At 42.4% G+C, this 20,000-nt stretch overlaps 1 protein-coding gene across 1 annotated transcript in view; it reads left to right on the forward strand.

Annotated features, from left to right (window-relative positions):
- LOC134447336 (1-phosphatidylinositol 4,5-bisphosphate phosphodiesterase zeta-1-like) overlaps positions 1–20,000 on the forward strand; it is a 30,717-nt gene that overhangs the window by 8,752 nt on the left and 1,965 nt on the right. The window contains exons 7-12 of the mRNA XM_063196754.1: positions 1,921–2,133; positions 3,074–3,230; positions 3,769–3,885; positions 5,770–5,942; positions 11,920–12,046; positions 18,818–18,967. Coding sequence (XP_063052824.1) covers positions 1,921–2,133; positions 3,074–3,230; positions 3,769–3,885; positions 5,770–5,942; positions 11,920–12,046; positions 18,818–18,967 — 937 coding nt within the window. The remainder of the gene's footprint in view (positions 1–1,920; positions 2,134–3,073; positions 3,231–3,768; positions 3,886–5,769; positions 5,943–11,919; positions 12,047–18,817; positions 18,968–20,000) is intronic.

Genomic DNA, 20,000 nt, shown 5'->3' on the forward strand with positions numbered 1-20,000 from the left:
TGACGTGAGCTATAAATACTGCTTAAAAGATCTGGCCAGGAATAGACTTTTGGCCCATTTCAACACGTCTCCCTGAGAACTCACTTTCATTTGTTGAAAAGAAAGAGCAAAGAGAGAAAAAGGAAAAGGAGAAATGGATTTATACGGATTTCGGAGGCTGTCTGGAAGTACCAGGGCCGGATTAACGCACAGGCTAGATATGGCTGCAGCCTAGGGGCCCCACCAGGCTAGATATGGCTGCAGCCTACGGGCCCCCACCAGGCTAGATATGGCTGCAGCCTAGGGGCCCCCACCAGGCTAGATATGGCTGCAGCCTAGGGGCCCCCACCAGGCTAGATATGGCTGCAGCCTAGGAGCCCCACCAGGCTAGATATGGCTGCAGCCTAGGGGCCCCCACCAGGCTAGATATGGCTGCAGCCTAGGGGCCCCCACCTGCAAGGCCAAAAGTGAAAAACTGCAGAATTGTGACAAAATGCAATGTTGAAAAATTCTTCTGTCTTGTTGAGTGCAGTTTGGAATCTATTTAATACTCCTCTTCACAACTGGTAGACACATTTTATCCTTAATTCCTAGCTTGCATTTTTGAGACTGTCTGTGTAAATATGTCCTGAGATGTGTCCTCCAGGGGCCCCACAGCAACCTGTAGCCTACGGGCCCGGGGCCTTATTAATACGGCCCTGGGTAGTACTGAAATTGGTATGCAATCTGCAAACTTTTCTTCCTCCAGCATTGCGTGGAGCAGTATGGATTCTGGATATTACCGCGTATAGTTTTTGGCTGCTGCAACTCCAGACAGGCGGCAGTGAGATCTCTCTGGTGCAGCCTGATTACAGACTTGGGCTCCATAACTGATCATCAACACAAACCCTGGGGCTGCCTTCATGGGGGACTCAACGCTGCCTTTTAGTGATTTCACCTAAAAAAGTTCAGCAGATTGTTTTTAGATAAACAGCATACATTTTTTTTTAAATGTATACTGTTAGTCTTTACATATAATTTTAAACAATGTGCATGACCTTTGTGTATGTGTCGCTGATTTTATCACTTCTTCTGATCCCGCTACAGTCGGTAGGCCGTACATCAATCATACAGTAGTCCAGATATAAATACCATGGCTCCAGATTTGGAGGATTATCTTGGAAACTGCTTGTTGTTAGTTTTGTCTGCGCGCATGTGGTTACTAATAATACTGTAGGGAGACATTTTTGTTTTTGTGGTTTTTGCTCCTGGAAAATATGAGACAAGCCACCATATCATTTTACAGTCATCGGAAAAAGAAAAGTTATTTTTTCTTCTCAAGTTAATCACCCATGATAATTTGTGCTGTTTTTAGTGCTGTATGCAGTTTATGTTTAGTCCCCTTAACTATGTTCACGCAGGGATTTGTATGTACGTACGTAGTAGAAAGATGTGTGATTTCCTTATGCCCCCACCTACAGACTGTACAGTACACACAACCGTCAGTCCGTTCATGCGTTCACCCCTCTGGCCAACTTGATAATGCATCAGGACAGCACAAGTTTATACCCAGATCTCAGATATAACAAGATATTACCCAGATATAACAAGACATTGACATAACAATAGGCAGTACAGGACAAAGAACTGTTCAATAGTTGTTTGTCCTGCCCTGCCTATTGTTATGTCAATATCATGTTGTTGTATCTGTGTAAATGTGTATTGTAATGTGTTAAATCTTTGTTTTATCATGTCATAGGCAGTACAATACTTGCCTGGTGTTTACCTCACTTACTGACAAAAAAATCACATTGAGGACAATAAAGTTTCTAACTAGCTAACAAACATCCTCCTTGCTGATGCAGGATTCCAGTCTGAGACCTGACCCCTTTGATCTCAGCACCAACTTTCCAACCATTCCAGGCCACAGATGTTGACCTCCTTGAATTGCTTTGCTTACAGGACCTGAAGTATAAAATTCTCATTAAGAACAAGAAGCTGAGCCCTGACCCAGAGGCGGAGGCTGAGGCCGAGCAGAGCGAGGCAGCCACGCCTGAGCCAGAGCCGGCCGAACTTGAGCCAGATCCTGAGCTGGATGCAGAGGAGAGCGGAGAGGAAGAGGACGCAGATGAGGATGAGGAGGAAGTGCCGGCCAAGAAGAGCAAGAAGAAGAAAGTAAGTCACAGTTCATAGATGACGTTCATTATGTCTAACTGTTTTAGTAAAACTCGGGTTTTTCTTATTCTTCAGACATGTAAACGTTTTTGTCTTTTACCTGGCATGTTTTGATGGTAGCTTCCGTCTTCATCAGGGGGATGCTGTAACGTCGAAACATGTCTGAGGTATAAGAAAAAACTATTTTTTACTAGCAGTCACATCCACGTGCATTGCAATCCAAAATGTTAAAGCTGTGCTTCTCAACCTTCATTTGTCTTCGTTCTCCCTAAGCATTTTGTCATTCCATGAGTCACTCATCCTCGTCCCCCTTGCAGTGTGCTTGCGTACCACTAGTGGTATGCGTACCCTTGGTTGGAAAACACTGTGCTAAAACATCTGTACAGCTAGAGTACTTGTAATGAACTTGGCATTTCCAACAGTTTAAAACAATGACATTATCTATGAAACTGCCAATCACTCTGAATAGCTTCAGTGAAACACAGTAACACTTTATAATAATATCTGCTTATAAAGACTTAGTAAATAGTTAATTAATTAGGAGCAAAATATTAACAAATGTTTTTATTATTGACAAATTTTTGTTCATGCTTTATAAAATATCTATAAATAATATGTTCAAGATTTCACAAACCTTTTAGCAGAGTATTTGTATTCATTTACAAACAATTTGTAAATGTTTGATGAATATAAAATATTAACATAACATTTCCCAGTCATTTACAAATGTTTAATGTTTTGTTCATCCTTTCTTCATCATTTAGTAAGTGTTATTAATGTTTTATAAGCACACATTATTATAACGTGTTACCTGAAACCTGCATTTCTGTGCAGTCATTTCTGTGTAAACCACCTAACTGTGTAGTATTGTCTTGCAATTGCATAGTCATAAGGCCTTTTTTCCAAACCTTTGAGCTACTCCATGATTGTCTCAAAACAGAAGAAGAAGGTTGTGGTAGCACAGGCCATGTCCGACTTGGTCATCTACACCAAGTCTGTGAAGTTTAGAAGCTTCGCGCACTCTAGGGAGAGCCAGCAGTTCTACGAGAACACGTCATTTGCAGAGAAAAAGGCCAAGAAGCTGGTGAAGCACTCAGGTACACTAGAGCAGAGCAGAGCAGAGCAGAGCACGGTCATTTGTAGCCAGCCAGATTAGTGAAGCTGTAAAAGACTAACTGTATTGGCTGGCCCATTGCATTTAATTAATGTCTGATTGAGCATGGACTTGTGCTAATGAGTACTGCAACCCTGAGGGAGGGAGAGAGGGAAGAACTGAAATGAGAGGGAGAGAGAGAGAGAGAGAGAGAGAGAGAGAGAGAGAGAGAGAGAGAGAGAGAGAGAGAGAGAGAGAGAGAGAGAGAGAGAGAGAGAGAGAGGGGAGCTGAAATGAGAGCGCTGAAGAGAGAGAGAGAGAGAGAGAGAGAGAGAGAGAGAGAGAGAGAGAGAGAGAGAGAGAGAGAGAGAGAGAGAATGACAGAGCAGAGAAAGAAAAAGGCTGAGAAAGAGAAACAGACTGGATGAGATGAGAGTGAGTGTGAGTGAGTGTGAGTACAGTAGTAGAGTGAATGAGAGAGTAACTGAAAGCCTCACATTTATCTCTGTGATGTCCTCCTGTATAATGGCTGCCTTGCACAGGAGCAGAGTTTGTGCAGCACAACACACGGCTCCTGAGCAGGGTCTACCCAGCCGGCTCCCGCACCCGCTCCTCCAACTTCAACCCCCAGGAGTTCTGGAACGCCGGCATCCAACTCGGTACGCACCGCACCGCAACGCACTGACTACTAACTAGCTCTGATGCAACCTGCAGGCAGGCCTGTCTGTCGACACAGGGGTACAAATGGGTCAGCTGTCCCGGGCCCAGGGAGAGAAGGGGGCCCAGAGTTGGGTCCTCATTACTCTGTACGTAGTGTCAGAGGGGGGATCTTTCAGATGATTATATCCCGGGTCCCGTAAAGTTGTCAACGGCGGGCCTGCCTTCAGGGGCTGACAGAGAAAGTCAATCACACAGACGGACCATCCTCCCCCCAATGCACAATCTGGATATTGTCACATACTGCTCTGCAGTGTTAGTTAATGGTATTTAGATGGCTTTGAACAACAAGGCAAAGCAGCAGCCAATTAATATCAATTACATTTTAATTATGAGCCACAGATACACTTATGTTCACACACACACGTACGCATACACGCATGCACACACACACACACACACACACACACACACACACACACACACACACACACACACACACACACACACACACACACACACAGAAGGAGAGGGTCAGAGAGAATGTGTGTGTGTGTGTGTGTGTGTGTGTGTGTGTGTGTGTGTGTGTGTGTGTGTGTGTGAGAGAGAGAGAGAGAGAGAGAGAGAGAGAGAGAGAGAGAGAGAGAGAGTGCTCCCGAGAGAGAAGGGGAATATAGCAGAAGATAGGGCAGGCAGCCTTTGATGCCAACTGTGCCGCTTTGATACAACTGAAGGCCTGACAATTTCCTGCTAATTGCCCTCAGGCAGGTGAGGTGAGGCTTGAAATGACTTGGATTATCTCCCAGGTTTTCCCTTCTGCCACATGCATGCCATCGTTTTTTTTTTTTTCCTTCCCCTCATTTTCTACAAAGGAAATATTTTAGCGAATGCCACCCCTCACATTTTGTTTCTGTTCAATCCAATTCATGTGTCCTTGTTTCCTCAATTGAAGTTGCCGAGCTATCTGAAAGACTTATTTCGAATACAAACAGCTTGTTATGCAGAAGAACCTAACCTACATGCATGGTTCATCATGGTGTTATATTTAAACATTTTCCATTCAAGTCATTTGAAATATACTATAGCTCCTCTCTTAAAACTACATAAGGCTTCCAGTTCATCACTTCACTGTACCCTACTTGTGGTAAATGCTAAACCCCTGGGGGATTACATTTGTGTGGTTCAGCATGACTTACCCAAAGCTCTCTCTCTCTCTCTCTTTCTCTCTCTCTCTCTCTCTCTCTCTCTCTCTCTCTCTCTCTCTCTCTCTTTCTCTCTCTCTTTCTGTGTGTGTGTGTGTGTGTGTGTGTGTGTGTGTGTGTGTGTGTGTGTGTGTGTGTGTGTGTGTGTGTGTGTGTGTGCACGCGCTTGCACGTGCGCATATGTGTGTTTTTTTCTTCATGTGGCTGCACTTTGTTCTCGGCAATGTAGATGCTGCAGTGTTAAGTCAACACTTAGGGAGTAGGACCCACACTATGTGTTAACCCATTTAAGCCTACGGCACCTGCAAAAAACCCCGCTGCTGAATGCCTAAGCCCTTTTTTGGAAAAGTTCCCCTTAGCATATAAAAACCTAAATGTCTCAGCCTACGGAGCACTTGAGAACATGAAATAAGTTGCATTTAAAAGCTAGGACCCTCTTCTTGTATTGGAATGTGTTCATTCAGCTCCTACATATCCACATTTTCATTAAAAAACTCAAATATAAAGAGCATGAATGCAGTGTCTATGTCGTTCCAGGTGCCTAGGTCAATGCAGCGTTTATGCACAGGCATCAGGTTGCATTAAGACTGCTGGTCTTAACTGTGTAGGCCGTACCCATTGAGAGTATACCGTACCCCATGCTAACATTTCATTTGTGTTTCGGTTGCCCCGGACTCCCCACAGTGGCGCTCAACTTCCAGTCCTTTGGCTCCGGCATGGACTTGAACAATGGGCGTTTCCAGGACAACGGGGGCTCGGGCTACGTTCTGAAGCCCCATTTCCTGCGCGCTAGCGAGACCAGCTTTGATCCAAACGCTTCCACACACAACCTGAGGCCAGCACAGCTCCTGTTGAAGGTACAGAATATATTGTGTCAGTCCTCTCACTCAGCTTGGTAACAAACAGACAACAGCCCCCTTTTATCCTTCTGTTACATTACATTACATTACATTACATTACATTACATTACATTACATTACATTGCATTTGGCAGACGCTTTATAACCAAAGCGACTTTTAAAAGAGGACATAATCATAGCCAACATCACTACAAAGTGCACAGGAAATATACAGAACAACAAGTGTAGATGCAAACAAGGGTTGGTTAGTCATTACCTGACGTGCTTTCTACCATACCAGAAGCTCCACCATAAGGGGTTTCATTGGTAAGAATTTAGAGTTTGAATACTATTGCAAATAATGGTACTGAGAAATAATATCAAAGATGTCAAATGTACACAGGCAGGCACCAACTACTGTGGTTGTTATGACTGAAATGGTGATGGTGATATACGTAGGTTTTGCAATAACTTGTAATTTTATGATTTCATGGCTTTTTATATATTTATATAAGTATTTATGCTATTTATAGATTTTTATACATATGATCGCAGTATTCAAGAAACACAGTGTACAGTGTGATTGGGAATTATTGGGTTTTATCTGAATTGCATTACTTCTGAAGATTCATAACATTTATTACTTTGGTCCGCTCAACATCTTGTTCCACTCTCTCTCTGTCTCTCTGTCTCTCTGTCTCTCTGTCTCTCTGTCTCTCTGTCTCTCTCTCTCTCTCTCTCTCTCTCTCTCTCTCTCTCTCTCTCTCTCTCTCTCTCTCGCTCTCTCTCTGTAAGACACATCCACATCATTGTCCCTCCATCTTGTCTCAAAGTGAACTCACTGTACATCAATCACTGCAGACACTGATAAACCAGAGAAGAGTTCTTACCCCAAAAAATGGATCTTATCATCTTTGCAAAGAGCAGAGATTAAACAAACACAAACACACCACACAACTAAATATGCGTTTGCTTAGGCCTTCAGAACTCCTCAAGGTCAATGATGCATGGCCTAAACTCTGAGTCCCTCAAAAGATTACATAATGGAACAATTATGCGCATGTAGCACCTCCAAATACATCGGATAGCTCAGCACAATAATAATTGGTTTTGTGGGACAGCATGGGGCCGGGTCTGATTCAATTATTCATGTACAGTCTGCAGAAACAAAAGGGAGAGAGCCCTCTTGAAGTTCGACAAGAAAATGAAATGACTCATTCGCTATAGTGCACGATCTCTTTGCTCCGAAAGATGAAGTTGGCTATCCATGAATAGCTGAATATAATTGAATCATCTCGGAATGCTGAATGATTCTGAATGATGTATTTTATTTTATTTTTTTTATTTTTTTTTGTTGCATGGAACCGTTCGAGGCTAAATAGAGATGAAAGTCAGTAGGGGCTACCTGTTGTTGATGCCATGCCCAATTTCAGCCTTGAACTTTTCGGCCCAATTTCAGCCAGGGCTTTCACACTAACTGGGTCTGACAGTGTGAATTGGCAGCTCAGAGGTGTTAAAAGGCTGGCTGTCTGTATCTCTAGCCCACAGCCAAGATACACTCGCTCCGCTTGCAGGGGTGTTAGGTCTGACAGGTGAACAAATATCTTTCCACTGGCCCACTTTGAATAATCGTGTGTGTGTGTGTGTGTGCGTGCGTGCATGCGTGTGTGCGTGCGTGCGTGCGTGCGTGTGCAGGGCCTCTGAAAGCTTTGACCATGCCCGGGGCCGGGAACAAAATCATCTGAAAGGACCCCACTCTCAATACATACGATGTAATGCAGTCCAATTCTGGGGCTCCATTTCCCCTAGGCCCTAGAGAAATGACCCGATTCTCCCCCCCTGGCGGCAGTGTGAGTGTGAATGAGTGAGAGAGAGTGTGTATGGCTCCTACCAAAGGTACCATCGCCATACTTTACTTTTCTCCTGTCTTTGGCCGTTCTTGAGTCTGTGCGTCCATGCATCCATCTGTACCTCCATTTATGCACACATCAATCTGTCCAAGTCAACCGTCACAGATTGTTGCTCGTGCGAAAGCTTTTGAGCGGGTGGAAGGTCAACACTTTCAGGATGGCTGCACAGCTATGAAAATGCTTTGGCACTGTCAAATTCCACCCATTATCATTTTTGATTTCTCCTTTTGTATATTTCAAGTAGCTAGAAACCAGCAATGAGAGCACTGTAAGGGACTGTTCGTAATTTACCGGGGGGGGGGAGGGCTGGTGCGTAGGGGGGGGAGGGCCATGGTGAAAAAAAATGAGGTGGGGGGAGGGCCATGGCAAAAAAAATCGGAGTTAGGGGGAGGGCTATGGGAAAAAATATATATTTTATTTTATTTTAAATAATAATAAAAAATGCAATACTTCTCTGAAACACATCGCTTTGCGATGCAAGGTCCTGGGTGCATACTTTAGCACTGAAGCGTGAAGCGTGTATCTGTAGTCATCCCTAGGCATACAGGGATGCGTGTAGGCATACCGAATTATGTGTTAGCCTAGGCTAAATATTATTTTGGTGCTTTTGTGTGGAAAAGACCTTGTGCCATAACGGTGACCGCGATTTCCTCGGGTTAGGCTACTGCTGGAACGACATCGCAAAGTTGGTCCTGGATCAACATCTGGTTTGAGTGGTTATTTATGTCAGATTTCGCGCCTAACGTCTTCTGTAGCCTATGGATTAAGATCAGTTAATGCAGAAGTGCCATGCTGTTACAAAATAGGCCTACAATTATTCACTGACAGGTTAAGTTAGGAATATGTTTTGGTAAAGGCATAATTTGGCATGTTGTTAGGTTGGTGCACACATTTTCACTGACAGGTTGTTTAGGAATTAGTTTTGGTTTAGGCACAGTTCCACATAGCCACTGTAATAGCCTACCTAGCCATAACCAGAGCCGTATACCACCGTGACGGCACTTGGCATGCCCGTTAATTTTTGGAATCAGACCTAGAATAGGCTAACATACCAGATATTGATCCAGGACCAACTTTGCGATGTCGAGGAAATCGCGGTCACCGTGCCCAACGCAGGGCGCCCCTCCAGCTGTTTCGCTCGCTATCATAGTCGACTTGAACATTTGGTGATGTGTCCGTGCATCGCAAGGCACAGAGAGATGTGCACGAACAAGCCTACTAACTTTGGACAGAGCTTCGAGGCGGCTGCTAAACTTCGGAATCTCGAAGTGAAATGTAGCCTATTTTCTTCCAACCGGCATTATCAGCTGTCAAACTGGAGCGCGCCACCCTAAAAATGCAGCGGTTTATTTAATTGTTCATCGGTGTCCACAAGAATGTCTACTTTTGGGAAAATAAAAACACGTTTTGAAATAGTCTAGGCTAGAGCTACTGTTTGGAGCCATACGCCTACTTCAACCCTGTAATCCCACCAACTCGAGTCATCCTGCAGGTGAGACCGCTTGCTCACGCAGCTTGGTCTAGGATCCGCATGATTGACAACCTAGACTCTAGGTTGTCAATCATGCGGGCAGAGCGAGAGAGAAGAGAGGGTGGGGGGTTCACTTCGAGATTCCGCAGTTGAGCAGCCGCCTCGAATCTCTCGGTCCAAAATTGAACAGAACAGTTAATAGGCTACACTGTTCGTGCACATCTCTCTGTGACAATTGCCATGCACTGACATGACCAAATGTTTAAGTCGACAAGGATAGCGAAACAGAGCTGGAGGGCGCCGTGCGTCGGGGTTAAATGGCGCAAGGTCTTCTCACACAACAGCACCAAAAATTATATTTAGCATTTACATTTTTGTACCTGTAGGGGGAGGGCCATGGGAAAACAAAATTGAAGTGGGGGGAGGGCCATGGGGAAAAAATTGAGGTGGTGGGGGAGGGCCATGATTTTTTTTTTGGACCGGACTTCCAGCGCACCAGCCCTCCCCCCCCGGTAAATAACGTACAGTCCCTAAGCATTTTGAGCATTAGGACAGGGCAGATATTATGCAAAATTGGGCTTCCCTAGACAAATTAAACCTTAATTATGTGAAATATTACATTTGAGTGAAAAAATAGTAATTGGCTTGTCAAGAGTTATTACTAAATAATGAATATGTCTTTCCCCTGGCCTCACATGCAATATTTAGCAGTAACTGTAACTCTTGTTCTTGAGATTTATTTTCGTTTCTCTTTCATGGATGATGTGTGTTTCCATATTACTGTTCAGTAGGCCTAGTAGATCTCTCCTGTGTCTGAAAGCCCCCCTCTCCTATGCAGGGGCACTAACAATTTTGGATGGGCCCAGGACAAAGTCATCTTAAAGGGCCCCCGTCCCAGTAATGTAATGTAATGCAGAGGCAATTCTGGGGCCCCTCTTGCCCTGGGCCTGTGGTACTGACTCGTTTGCCCCCCCAATGTCAGCGTCCCTGCCCCTATGTATTCCTGACTTGGATACGTTAATAAATAATGGTGGGAAGTACTGTAACCGGCATGCAAGGGAGGACATCTTCTTCACTTATAGCTGTTCTCATATGCTGAGAAAACTTTTTTGCCGCTAGTCTGTGTGTTCAGTCTAATTTCTCTGGTGTAAGGGGCTCCGACTTATAAATAGGTTAGCTTAGGGTTGTAAATTATTTAGTTGGAATAGGGAAAAAGGTTTTTTTTATTTTATTTTGTTATTTTAAACCTGCCTGAGGTTTCTCATTTTCGTCCTCTGCAACACCGTGTAAAGTTTCTAGTGGTTCCAGGACCATGCAGTCGCTCATGTAGTGGACCCAGCATGTGAAGACACGTCCACCCCATAGTGCGATAGTCAAGTGGCACTGTCAGGAAGAATGGGGATATTAAACTGATGTGTTTGAGATGAATTACTGCACCAGGGGAAGTAAGTGGGTCTGTGTCCATGGATCAGTGCTGTCTGTATATGGGTGATTCTCCAGAGACTGAACAACATGCAAACTCCCTCAGACATGCTAGGCAGTCAGTCTGACATCCTAGTGGAGCATCCTTGTGTGTGTGTGTGTGTGTGTGTGTGTGTGTGTGTGTGTGTGTGTGTGTGTGTGTGTGTGTGTGTGTGTGTGTGTGTGTGTGTGTGTGTGTGTGTGTGCGCGCGCGCGCGCGCGCAGGCCCGCCGACAGGGGGGGCGGACAAAGGGGTATGTTGTCCCGGGCCCAGTGAGATAGGAAGCCCAGAATTGGGTTCCCCTTGCATTGTATGTATTGGGTAGGGGGCCCTTTCAGATGACTTTGTCCCGGGCCCAAGAAAAGCTGTCAGTGGCCGTGTGTGTGTGTGTGTGCGTGCGTGCGTGCGTGCGTGTGTGTGCACGTGTGTGTGTGTGTGTGTGTGTGCTTTGCTAATTGCAACGATGTCACTGATACTAAGAAATGGGTGTTATACTCTTGCTATAAATTATGCTGTCAAAGGGGAGTATTGAAATAACACTGAGATGTAGGTCATGAAACTGAGACTGTTCTTGAACCAAACCTTACCTGATGAAGCCCTCCACACATCATTTAGTGGGTGTGTCACACAGACTAGAATACCCCCCCCATTTTTCGCATAGCTATTTTTCCCCCTCACACCATCATTTCCGGGTGTGTCTCACAGTCAGGAATCGGTATCCCCTCTTCTAGTCACATTTTGGGTGTGTCTGGTCTGTCTGTGTGTGATCACCTGGCTCCAGTTGTCTTACACAGTACATTATTTTATTAACACTGTTAACTCAACACGCACCTTGTCAGAACTTAACTCTTCACTTCAATTACCTCTGAAAAATGCACTGTGTGCAAAGTAAAAAAAATACCAGTGTTAATATAACTCTGTCAGTGGTATAAGTGCATGTTCAATATTTCAAACATTTTACTCATTATTGAGTAAATACTAAGAGCTATAGAGTTTAAAAACAAATACACTGGCCAACTGCAAGATTTTTCACTGGCGTTTGACTTTGTTACATTATTGCATTACATTACATTTTGTTAGAGTACTTTGACTCTCGACAGTGTTGTAAATCTAAAATTTAAAATTCACTGAGTCTGTTTCGCGTCCTCTCAGGTGATCAGTGCGTCCAACCTGCCGGCCCCCAGGACAGGTAAGGAGCTGGACCCCTTTGTCAGGGTGGAGGTCTTCGGGGCCGTTTCCGACTGCTGCAAACGGCAGACTGACGCAGTCAAGCACAACGGTGAGAAACACACAGACGCACACACACACAGACACACAGACACAGACGCGCGCACACACACACACACACACACACACAGAAACACAGACACACACACACACACACACACACGCATGCACGCACGCACACACACACACACACACACACACACACGTGCACACGCATACACACACACACACACACACACAGGATACTACTTTGATGTGGTGTTGGCTGGGTGTGGACCGTTAGCCTACATCAAAAGGCCCCCGGAAACATTTAGCCTCGGTGGTCACGTGTGAAAATGAAAATGATTGTTTATAGCCACTGCTTTTCATCTTAACGGACTCTAAACAAACTCTTGAAAAGATGAGAAGCAAGATACGTAAGCTAGATTTAAGAAAAGATGACACACTGTGCCCAGATCTAATTATGATTAGTGGAGAGGACGTCGTCTCTGGTGTGACTAATGATGTCACAATGATTAATTTGCTAAGTGAAAGTCCTCCAGTCCAACCCTGCTGGTATTAACTCCCGCTTCCAAGGTCGCCACATACACCTTCTCAAGGTCGCTCTGTCAGAGGTGTAGCTCGGGACCCGAGTAGCCTATAAAATATTATGCTGCTCCACTGATCTGTTTCTTATTATTCATTTTACATTTTACATGGAGAGGTTGAAGTTAATGAGCTGCTCCAGAAGCCTAGAGAGTGTTTGGGTTTGTCTTCACCAAGAACGGCGTACGTAGCTTTGCTGAAACTGATCTTTGAGATAAGCAGGGAGAGTGTTGTCAAGTTGAGTGTGGGAGGAGTGTAAATAATAGGACAAAAGAGTTTGAATTGTTACCTCTCAACAATCATCTTCTTGACAGACATTATTTACATAGACAATCTAGACTTTGGCATAATCATAAAAACAATCTACAATACATATTGAGCAAACTAGAAAGTTGTTGCAGAATAATGTTTTGATCTTTGAGGAATGTGTCACCTGCTTGATGCAACAAGGCAATCAGAATAATTCACCAAAAGTTCATATTGGCTTATGTTTGCAATTGAACGCTTTCCATTGACATCATTTTTTCTCCTATTAAACACACCACGTTCATTGATTATTTTTGCTTTCATTTATCCCTGTTTACATAAGATGCAGTGATGCAGAATTCTCATGAAAGCTGTTTACTTTTTATTGATTTGTCTCACTTTAACTGTATATTGTTCACATGTACAGTAGCACCAAACACACAAGCAGTGATTGGCAGACTTTTTTTTATTATTTTTATTTTTATTTATCTGAGTACACAAGGAATGTGCACAAAACACCATTGGAAAACTTGTCTTTCATCTCAGCCAAATAGCTTCACAATTTGCCTGTGAGTTGGAAGCCACAGTACAAAGCAATAAAAAGGGTAAAAGTATGGTATGTCTTATGTAACAGCATGTAATTGTATCCTTTTGTTTATGCTTTATCATCTTAAATTGGATTTGTTCACTTTCCTTCATTTTCGTCAACACCTGAAAAAATATATTACATAACGTGTGCAAGTGTGTTTATGCAAATGTACTTGTACACATATGAAAGAGTTTGTGCATGCATGAATGAGGACGTGTGAACTTCCACAGAGAGAGACAGAGAGAGAGAGAGAGAGAGAGAGAGAGAGAGAGAGAGAGAGAGAGAGAGAGAGAGAGAGAGAGAGAGAGAGAGAGAGAGAGAGAGAGAGAGAGAGAGAGAGAGAGAGAGAGAGAGAGAGAGAGAGAGTGTCTGTGTGAGCTGAGTACAGACAGAACTACAGACAGAGTGAGCGGGAGAAAGAGAGTGAGAGAGTGAGAGAGAGAGAGAGAGAGAGAGAGAGAGAGAGAGAGAGAGAGAGAGAGATTGAGAGTGTCTGTGTGTCAGCTAAGTACAGATAGAACTACAGACAGAGAGAAAGAGATTTAGAGTGTGTGTGTGAGCTAGAACAGCTAGCACTGATTCTTGAAAGTTTGGCAAAAACATGTCCCTGCAGTAAAATGCTAATTCTGTTGAAAATCAACTAAATTTTCACGAACAAAATGAATCCAGGTAATGGCCAAGGGGTCTGTTACACAAATACACAGTTGTTTGAAATATTTAAGTGTAATTTTATGACTTTTCATGGCTATAAACCTGTCCACACCCTGTAAAAACGCGTGTCCCAAGGACTAGCATCATCATTTCAATTGACTTAAAATACAAAAATCACTAACAGAATTGAACAATATCACCATGATGTGGAAGACCATATTAAAGTGGTTCTACAGATGTGCACATAGTGCATGTAAAACAATATTTACTATTGTTTTCTGATTGCTCAAAATGTGTCCACCATATTGGTCACCACCGTCAGATTTTTTCTAAAAGACAATAAAATCAGGTATGCACAAGGTAATTTTCATTACTGAGGACCCCTTTTCAAACCTTTAGCTCTACTGCATACTTCACCATCACTGAAGCTCCTGTAAGTTTACTATTTTGTCCTCAATTTGTTAATTTGTTTGGACACTGGTACTGTCCCAACCATAAACTGTCAACACCGTCGGGGGTTTTAATGGTATTATATTACATTAATGTTAATTAATATATACTTTCTCAGAAAAGGTATGAAGCACCCAAGAAACAGAGCGAAAATGAAATGGCTAATGTGAGCAAAAAATGCACAATATGTAAAAGAGTGTTTTTTTGTCTCACACCGTCAGATGTCACCACCGTCAGATTTTGTTCCACTCATCATCTTGTTCCATATTTCACTAAATTGTGCTGGTTAATGAAATATTATTAGGCATGTTAGTAATAATTGTGATCCAAAATGATACACTAGCCACCACTGAGGTGCATTTGGAGGTTTTTTTGTCAGAAAACCTGACGGTGGTGACATCTGATGGAGTTCACCAAAAAACACATGTTTTACGTGTTTTTGACATGTTTTAAGAATATGCATACAATAAGTATCTACAGTTATGTTCAATTGTTAAAGTAATTCACTTTAATACAGCAAACATATGCTTTTATTTCTAATTCTGTCTGCCGCTGTTGACAAAACAAGAAAGAGCCCATTTTATGAAAAATGTTAAACATGGGGAGCTTGGCCAATACATTCACTGCACAGCCAAGACCTACATCTATGATAATACACCTCTACATTTTGGATTTGAACAACTTTAAACCTGTTTTTGCCACATTTTCAAGAACCAGTGGCCTACTTCCTAGATAATCTAACTAATGAAGATAAAACACATGCACAAACATACTGTGCACACACAAAAATGAAGTGTTTATGCAAGATGCCATTGACTTGAGAGGGCTATTTATTTTGCTAAATGCAGGTACTAATTAGGCCACTTTCACCACTCTCAGATTACTGTCACCACCGTCAGTTCAAAAGTCACCACCGTAAGAAGGAGTTTTGGACATTTTAAATGAATGTGCTTACAACATTTTCCTTAGGAGTTGTTGAATTATCAAAGTAATAGCCAATTTAAGCCTACACGAATATTTGTGAAATTACAAAAAATTGTTTGTTCTATTTAGGCGTTAAGTAAGCATCGTATGACGGTGCATAATTTGACATTAGAACACATGAAACAGTATTAAAATAGAACAAAAGTGAATTTTCAACATTTAAAGGCATATGTGTGAACCAAAAAATACACATAATCACTTAAAAACTCCAGATACATATGCAAACAAATCAATACAATTTTAATTACTTTTAATTGTGTCTGATGGTGTTGACAAAAAACAAGGTATGATCGGAGAAAAGCCTGATTTCTGAAAAAAATACAAAATGGGGAGATTGGCCTTGTGCATTTCTTAAAAGCCAAGACCTTAGTCTACGAGGATATGCCATATAATTTTGTAATTCACTTAGTTTTTTTCTGTCAACATTACAACCTGTTTTAGCCACTTTCTCAAGAATCAGTGCTAGAAGTGTGAGCTAGAAGTACAGACAGAGCTACAGACAGACAGAGTGCGTCTCATTAGTCAGCCTCTCTCTTCTCGTCTCTCCTCCTCTGCAATCAACGCGGCAGGCAGACAGCTGCACAGCGCTCCAAACGCCACTCGAGAGTGTAATTGCTTTTGCAGCTTAGTGGATTTGATAGACATATTCATCCACACTCTTCTTCACCACATTAGAGGAACTAAAGGAAGAAAACAAAGAGGAAAAAAACAAAAAACAAGCTTCACTGTCTGTCTACAAAGTACTCGATTGTCTCTTAATTAAATAGTAAACAAAGTAATTTGATGAGGACGTTTTTGACTGTCACAGTGATATGAGTACTGACAGCTGATTTTGTCTGACGGCGTAAGTGTGTAAATGATGTGCATGCCTGAGAATGCCGGGGCTTGAAAGATGCAATGGGTGTGAAGGGGTTTGTGAAAGGATAGCGCATAAAATAAATATTCACAGTGCCGTGTGTGAAGTGGAAGAGTAAGCGGCCGGGGGTCTGGGGATCAATTAGTCAGTGGCTGAATTAGTGATGTTTACTCTGCACAGCCTTGGCACCGCTTCATGTTTCTGCCTTCTGCTCTGCTGCTGAGGGGAAATAGACTAAGAGCAGCCTGGTGTTTAGGTGTCTGTGAGGCATCTACAGGGGATGTACAGCCAAACTGAAACACCTCTCATTTTAGTGTGGGACTTTTCATGGATAAATTGGACCACCCTGGTGGCCAGTCTTCATTAATTGCACCTGTAAGAGCAGAGTGTGAAGGTTCAATTAACAGGATAAGAGCACAGTTTTGCTTTCCTGTTGCTGATTAGAGGTCCACCTGAAAAAAAAAGTTGTCCAGTCCAGTATCAGTGATGAAGCAGAAACAACTCATCACCTTATCCATAATAAGGATGGCCAAAACATTCCACCCATGCTAAGCACCTACCTTAAGTTCCCATATGGAAAAGGTATGCGGTATATAAAACTTACAAAATGATTCCTATAATGTGGACTACACAACTCTTACATGGCACATACAGTGAGGAGAATAAGTATTTGATCCCTTGCTGATTTTGTCGGTTTGCCCACTAATAAAGACATGATCATTCTATAATATTAATGATAAAATGTATTCTAATATGGAGAGACAGAATATCAAAAAGAAAATCCAGAAAATAACTTTGAAGAATATATTTTAATTGATTTGTATTCCATTGAGGAAAATAAGTATTTGACCCCTCTAGTCAAAGAAGACAAAATACTTGGTGGCAAAGCCCTTGTTTTCTCATACAGAGGTCAGATGTTTCTTTCAGTTAATGACAACGTTTGTGGATATATTAGAAAGGATTTGTGTCCACTTTTCTTTGCAGATCATCTCTAAACGACTTAAGTTGTATGACTGTAGCTTGCCAAATGGGAGCTTCTGTTCCCTTCACAGGATTATTATAGGGTTAATGTTTGGAAACTGTCTAGGCCACTTCATGGCCTTAATGTGCCTCTGCTTGAGCTACTCCTTCGTTGCTTGGGCTGTATGTTATGGATTATTATCATATTGGGATGCCAATCCATGACCCACCTTCAGTCTAGTGGTGGTGGGAAAGAGGTTGGCATGCAGCATGTCGTTTACATGTCTCCCTCCATCCATTTCTTGACGATGTGAAGTTGTCCTGTGTCTTGGCCAGACAAACAACCTCAAAACATAATGTTACCACTTTCATTTATGATGTTGGAGAAGGTGTTGTTCTTGGGATCATAGGCAGCATATCTCATCCTCCAAACACATCGAGTTGTGTTAATGCCAAACAGTTTGATTTTGGTGTCACCTGATTCCAGCACCTCCCAATCATATCCTAATCCAGTTTGATGTTCATTGGCAAACCTCAGGTGAGCCTGAACAGGTTCCTTCTGAAGCCGGGGTACCACACATGCACTGCAGGATTTTAATCCGTTGTGGTATCAAGTGTTTCCAATAGTTTTCTTAGTGATTGAGGTCCCAGCTGCCTTGAGATCATTTCCTAGCTCCTCCCATACAGTTTTAAGGTGCTTTATCTCCTTTTTTTCTGGTTATTAAATTCCCACAAGGTCAAATCTTGTATGGAACCAGAGACAGGCCTAACATTGATGAGTGATGATCATTTTGTATGTCCTAAAATTAGGAAGAAATGCACCAACAGTTTGCTCTTTAATATCCAGGAGCCCGTTTCAGCCTTGTTGAGTTCTAAAATCTTGTCCCTGACATCCTTTGACAGCTTTTTGGTCTGTCCCATGTTGGCGAGTTTAGTTTGATTGATTGACTGATTCTATGGACTGATTCTGCAGATTCAATGTGTCTTTTGTGCAGGTTACTATTAACAGGTGTGTTCAATTCAGTGAACAAGTTGATTGGAAGTGCCATTTGATCTGCAGGATCAGAACTCTTGATGGTTGGCAGGGGATCAAATACTTATTTCCCTCAATTAAATATAAATCAATTATTATATATTCTTTAGAGTTAATTTCTGGATTTTCTTTTTGATATTCTGTCTCTCCATATTAGAATACATATTATCATTAACATTAAAGACTGATCACGTCTTTATTAGTGGGCAAACCAACAAAATCAGCAAGGGATCAAATACTTATTCTCCTCACTGTACTATAAAAGTGCCCCATTCCTCATTTTCCTCTTATGGAATGTGTATGAGTGCTTGGGGCCATATGAACATAGCGCATTTTTTATATAAGATTTTATAAAACATGTATAGACATGGAAGTTTTTATATTATCTTTTTTGCATGGGTATGTACCGTATGTACTGTATGTATATTCAATTTCATGCTAATAGTGTTCCACTGGTATCCACTTTCAGCTCTTAATCCTCGGTGGGGTGTTCCGATGAACTTCACCATCGCCGTGCCAGAGCTGGCCCTAATCCGGCTGTCCGTCCGTGACCAGATCGGACTCCTCAAGAACGAGCTTGTCGGCCAGTACACCCTCCCCTTCACCAGCATGAAGAAAGGTGAGAAACCCGGCCCTGTTGTGGCTCTAACGATAGGGCACTGCACTGATACGCCGGGGACCCGGGTTTGATTCCCGAGCCAAGGTCATTTCCCGATCCTCCCCCGTCTATCTCTCCTACTCGCTTCCTGTCACCAAATGATACTGTGCTATCAAGTAAAGGCATGAATGCCTCTACTCTATTTTTTTATTTATTTTTTAAAGAAAAAAGAAAGCTGAGAAATCCTCATCACGTAGTGGGCCTGTGGCAAAGATGTAGGTTTGTCTTGGAAAGTGGTGGGGCCAGGGATGGGCAGTATTGCTATTACATCTAATTGAAATACATTTTGAAATACAAAATACTATTTTGTATTTTTATTTCATACAAGTGAATAACATGTATTTGTATTTTGTATCAAAATACTTTCCTCCAGTATTTTGTGTATTTCACAAAACTACAAATACAAATACTTTTTTCTAAAGAATGTTATTACACAATATGAACACATGATGGTGCTGTAGGTTAAAAAGTATATGAATGCCCCTAGCTGAATTGGAGGTACATGCTTGGATTTCTTAAGCCTTGACTGAACAGGAAGTTCAATTTGTTTCAAGGTGATTGGCTAATCATTTAATTAATTCCTCAATGAGGTGTTAATGTTTTCCCCATGTCATTCAAACTTGCTTTCAGTTTGCCATTTAGGGCCTTTTGTGTAGAATTGAGATATTACCTGTGCATATTGTTTTAAAACTAGCTGTATAAAGTGCGTTCCAATATGCAACCTTGCTTCCTCCACTTGTGCTTGTGGCCTCGCAATATGTCGGGATGACATCACTGACAACAGCATTACATTTAAATATCTCATAAAAGCTTAATTGTAAAGTCTTTGTCTCATTTGCAATTGGGATGGTGGATGAAAAACCTAAAAGTTGTTGTGGCTAGGCTGACAGCTGGGAAACCTAATTGTTTTCTCCACGGAGGATGGGCCAGGAGGCGGGGCGAGGCCACAAGCACAAGTGGAGGAAGCAAGGTTGCATATTGGAATTCACTCATA

The sequence above is a fragment of the Engraulis encrasicolus genome, chromosome 4 (assembly GCF_034702125.1).
Source record: "Engraulis encrasicolus isolate BLACKSEA-1 chromosome 4, IST_EnEncr_1.0, whole genome shotgun sequence".
In the NCBI taxonomy this organism is placed as follows: Eukaryota; Metazoa; Chordata; class Actinopteri; order Clupeiformes; family Engraulidae; genus Engraulis; species Engraulis encrasicolus.